The following is a 5,302-nucleotide window of genomic DNA, read 5'->3' as shown; positions in this document are numbered from 1 at the left end:
ATAAAAACTATAGTTTGACATATGTGAGCAATCTTCACTATCCAGATGTCTAAACAGTAATCAATGATATATCTAGCACGTACTATGTTTGACCGATGATGTCAAGTTGCATGACACAAAATCTATTCAGGCCGTGGCATCATAAGTGACAATGAATAATGTTATTTTATTCGTATTATACTTTTAAATTTCAGTATGCACTAATAATCTGAAGTTTGTGTTATTCACCCAGATCAATTGACTCGGGTCATGTTTCATGTTCCGAACTACCATTTTGAATAACCCAACTATCAATCGGTCCATTGTTATTGTCATCAGCAACATGTCTCCCGTGACCCAGTTTGTCGACCTTGCCACTCCTGATTCATAGCAACATGCATTTGCTCTGTACAAAAGCACATACATCCGCGAGCTTCAACCTTGCCACCCCTGATTAATTGTAAATGAAGACCAACAATGCTATCTGATGTGCGTAGGATCCTAAAGGCAGTTTGACATGCTATCTAAGGAAGAATAGGATCATATGTCCCCGAGCCTCGATTCACATCCCGTTGCAACGCACGGGCATATGTGCTAGTAATAAGCTAAAAAGAAATAAGAAAATCAACCTCGGTCACTTATTTGGCACGGTGAAACTCTACAACTATGCATGTTATATTGTCGGTGCTCCCACGCGCAAAAGCGATCTGTGTCAGCTTTCGGGCCGCAGCTTCAGGGCCCACCTCCTCCTTCACAAATGCAACGGCGTGCTGCAAAACCACATTTATTATATATGAGCACAAGTTTAGCAAGGAATAACAGTTTTAAATGCAAAATCAAACGAGCTGCTGGCAAGAAAATCATTTTCTTCTTGCCTGAAGAGAATAAGAGATGGTAACTTTGCACAAGTCAACGAATTGTCAATCCTGAAGCCATGCTTTTTCAATAGTATATTAACTGACCGAATAAGGCTCAAAGCAAATTAGTTTGCATCACCGCGTCTTGACAATGGCGCACTAGACATGTCAAGTTCAATACATCACATGTCGGTACGACATATACAAATCCCTATTTGCCACAACTCATACTACAATATATAATGCAACAAAGAAAGTGCACCGGAGATTTCACTATTGGTAGTCATGGCGCAAAGAAATGGAAAATAAAATGTGTGTGCAGCTGTGCATGAAATTTGGTACTCCCTCCGTTCACAAATACTATAAGATGTTTTGGATATTTCAATATGGACTACATACGACTGAAATGAGTGAACAAACACTAAAACGTCTGTTTCAGAAAAAAGTTAGAACATCTTATATTTGTGAACGAATGGAGTATTATGGTATACTGACCTCATTTGACACCACGTCCCACAGGCCATCACTAGCCAAAATCAGATACTCCAATTCATCATCTATTTCTTGTTCCTGACAAAATATTTTGCAAATACTCAGGTAAATTGCCCTGTGGCCAAGTGCATACATGACATCTATCAGGACCTAGGGCATTATTGTGTAATGGTATCTTTGCAGTCGGTATAAACAACAGCAAGTTAATGAGTATCGCAAGATCACCTGAATCTCAGGCTCTGCAACAACAAACGGCTTCAACAAACGATCTCCAAATGCCCGAGACATGGCAAGTACACCACCTACCCTCCATGTTCCTGCAAAACAAACATTTGGCATTATCAGCTAATAGATATTTCAACAAACACGTGATTGGTTTTCAACAAAGTAAATCATCACATAACTAGTGTCAGGCTTACCACTAAATGTAACAACTCCTCCAGCATTTTCAATCCGTTCCCGCTCGTCGCTTCTGTCTGGTTTGTGATCATCAGAGAGCGCAATAGCTGCAAAGAAGATAAACCGAACTGATTTACCAATATGTTATATGAATATTCCAATATCAACAGATACTGGTAGATAAGCTGCTCATGCAATATAATCACCAGATATTTAAATGGTTGTAAGCCAACCACGAAATTTAAGCAACTGCGACATAAATGCATTATCCAACAAAATACTATCAGCGTTGAAATGTTACGAGACATAGCTCCTATTCAGTCTTCGTGTTTCCCATATGCATTTTCAGTTGTGCTGTTTCATATATACACATTTTCTCAAATGCAAACACTGGATATTTCACGTTATCCACTACCAGTTTCCACCCATTTACATTCTTGAAACACGATCTATCCAGTACCTCATTTGACAAAGAAAAGTGAATGTAAAATTAACTAGTGTGCATTACTGACATGATACGGCGAAAATACCAACTCTAAAAAACATTTATCTGCTACATGATACTCCGTCGCAATGAGATTCATCGCAAATTTAAAATAACACACCAGGATCACGATAATAGGTAATGTATGCAAACAATTATCCTAGAAAGTTATGAAGTGATTTATTACAATAAAATATAATACATGGTCAACATTAACTGGGATAAAAGTTCCGGCTAAAAAACACACCTTTGCCCGCCTTCGATATTACAGCCCGTGAATCGCCAACATTTGCCACATAGAGATGGTTGCCAACAAAAATTGCTGTTGATGCAGTTGACCCATCCTCTCTATGAATATTGGTTTCAGCATCCAAGAAATCTGAGTCAGTCTTCGTATAGCTCTCACCTGGGAATTACCATTAGTTACTATGGTCGATTACCCTGCTAGATGCACTGAATGATTTTGAAGTAATGCTCATGAGTAAACATCATACTTATTGCTGTTTTTGTATCAGTAATGAAAGAGGGGTGTTTCAGGAGATTTTCAAATAAGTGCTCCTTGAGATACTCAGCGGCACATGAACCACCATGTCCTGTGATGACAAAATAACTTTAGTCTGAACAATAAACGGGACACAATGAAGTGTTTGAACAGTGAATTTCTCACCATCAAATACTCCAAAAAGGTTTATGTTTTTAGCACCCATTTTAGATGATCTCATATCGTAGAAGTCTTCCATACTTGCTCTTCTCCCTCTCAAGCTAGAATATCCACAATACAAACTTCCATCCTCACTGCAACCACAGATGTTCGCAAGGGGAGAATTAAGGAATATAATAGAAGATGGTTTTTTTTTTAGAAAAGGAGGAGGACCCCCGTCCTCTGCATCTGGGTGATGCATACGGCCACTTTATTAATTATTCTCACAAGACCTTACAAAGTGATACAACAGTAAGACTAAAGCCACAGTCTAAGCAACAACTGTCGCAACTCCTATCCAAATGATGAAGGGGCGCTGATAGTCTGGGCCTAATACCAAACAGACATCGCAACAAAACCTAAACATCTAAGACCTGAGGTCCCAACCAGGACGCCTACCGGGTATGGGGCACCTACCAGTCCGGCACACTCCTCAACCAGGACGCCTGCCGGGTCTGAGGCCGCCGCAGCCTCCTGCCACCAATCCATCTTCAGTGCTGTACTGCCGCACCACCTTGCCCGGCCTCTCTGCCATCGACGCCACCACGACGCCTGATAGCGTCACCCTCCTGCGCGAGTCCCTCGCCACACATCGGGCGTCGAGTCTTCACTGCGCCACGCCGCCGAGAAACACCACCATTAATGTGCAGGATGAATCACCGCTCCACCAATTATTCCGTCCACTGGTCCCTCGAGCCCGTGTACCCCTCCAAGATTGACGCCACAAGAGGGAAACGACACAATAATGCCGCCGTCATCTGATCTACTGATCTAGGGTTTCCCCCGAAGGTAGCAGATAGTGGCCTGGAACTTCTCAACAGCGATGCCTTCAACAAGGGAACGACACCGAATAGTGCCGCCATTGCCGGCCTTGGCAGCAGTCGCGAGCAGGTCTTCACCCAGATCTGTTCCAATGGCCACCATCAAGCGTCTTGTGCACGGATCGTCCACCACCGCGGCCGCCGCGTCGCCCGTCGCGAGTCCACAGCCGCCGACACATCCTCCGCCGTCCGGAGCCGCCGCCCCGGGATCCAGCCCTCGCTGGCCGCCGGAACGAAACCACCGAACCCCATCGAGGGCGGCCAACGGGGGCGGAGAAGCTAGATCCGGCCAAGCCGGCCAGGATCCGGCCTCTCCCCGCGCTGAAGCCACTCCCGCGGCCCTGCATCTCGCCCGCGCCCGAGGCGACGCAGGCAGCGCATGCATGCGCAACGCCGCGGAGAGGGGAAACGCCCCGCCGCCACCTTCCCTGGGGGCGCGCGCGGACTTCGCCGGCGGTCCCTCTATACAAGAGTTAAAAATTAGAGAAGAGCACTAGTTAAGCTAACTAAATGAGGGGTTTCTCTATAATCATGTAAGCATATAATCTACAAATGCGGCAACCAGCGATAACGAGTGACGAGGAACCAAGCTATGTATTTCCTTTTCCTAGTGACCATCTTACCACAGGGAAGCAATGCCATTGTTTGGCCTAGATCCTCTCACTGCATGTTTTAATCAATAAAGATTCTAACAAAATCTAGCATAGGACCTAGAGAACAGTAGGGTCATCCAAGCATGATGTTACCTCTTCCAGCCGCCGCATATGTGCCCCTTCTCGTCCTCCTTGGGCGACCCCATGGCCGCCGCCGCCGTGGTCGCCTCCCCCACCTCTCTGGCTCCCCTTACCGCCTGGTCTCTGGCTCCCCTTACCGCCTGAGCGGACGATGAGGCCTCGACCATCGTCTTGGTGGCCCCCACGCGGAACCGGCGGTGCTTCAGCGGGTGCCACACGATCCTCTTAGTCTTAAAGCTCACTGGCCTAGGCGGCCGTGCCGCCCTCGCTATCGCCGCGGCGGGTGGAGACGAGGAGCTCGAGGCCTCCTGGTCCTTGACGCTGCCATCGGGCACCATCTCAATTGCCTCTAATGCCCCAAAATCACGCTTCTCCGGAGGAGGGTGGCGGGCGTGGGTGAGCTGTAGGCGGCGGGGAGCGAGTTGAACCGATGGGAACGGGAGTCCGGGCGTGAATTCCCGATCCGCCTTCTGCTTCTTGGAAGAAATCGAGCCCCTGTTCCCCGTTCGGTTCTGCGGCTCCGGCTCGCCCGATCGCCGCGAGCTGGCTTGGACGACCGGCTAGGCTTGGCCCAGTCAGTTCCGCTGCGAAATGAGGCCTGAAGCCTGAAGGCCCAGCTAAGGGCTCATCGTTCAAAGGAAATTAAAACGAAGGAATTAGTAGCATAGTTTTAAACCCCCTCAAAAAAAAAAAATAGGCTAGTTTTAAAGACTCAAAAAAAAGTAGCATAGTTTTAAAGACTCAAAAAAATAATCGATTCGGTAAGGCTGTCTGGTCAGGTTTTTACCGTCGGACCGCAGTTCACCGGTTCGGTTGTTGGTTTGCTTTTGGAAAAA

The 5,302-nt window shown here is 46.5% G+C and overlaps 1 protein-coding gene across 1 annotated transcript; it reads right to left on the bottom strand.

Moving 5' to 3' along the window:
* Positions 1 to 284: 284 nt before the first annotated feature.
* On the bottom strand, positions 285 to 5,000 carry LOC109750620 (probable protein phosphatase 2C 7). The gene is made up of 8 exons (XM_020309583.4): positions 4,479 to 5,000; positions 2,879 to 3,006; positions 2,706 to 2,804; positions 2,459 to 2,617; positions 1,748 to 1,834; positions 1,554 to 1,645; positions 1,332 to 1,406; positions 285 to 749 (listed from the first exon to the last, which is right to left on the bottom strand). Exons 1-8 carry the CDS (start codon positions 4,802 to 4,804, stop codon positions 618 to 620), a joined length of 1,098 nt encoding a protein of 365 aa, XP_020165172.1. The 5' UTR covers positions 4,805 to 5,000; the 3' UTR covers positions 285 to 617.
* Between the last annotated feature and the right edge of the window lie 302 nt (positions 5,001 to 5,302).

This window comes from Aegilops tauschii, chromosome 3 (assembly GCF_002575655.3).
Source record: "Aegilops tauschii subsp. strangulata cultivar AL8/78 chromosome 3, Aet v6.0, whole genome shotgun sequence".
NCBI classification, from domain to species: Eukaryota; Viridiplantae; Streptophyta; class Magnoliopsida; order Poales; family Poaceae; genus Aegilops; species Aegilops tauschii.
Note: the sequence above shows the minus strand (reverse complement) of the source record. Positions and strands in the feature narration are given on the sequence as shown.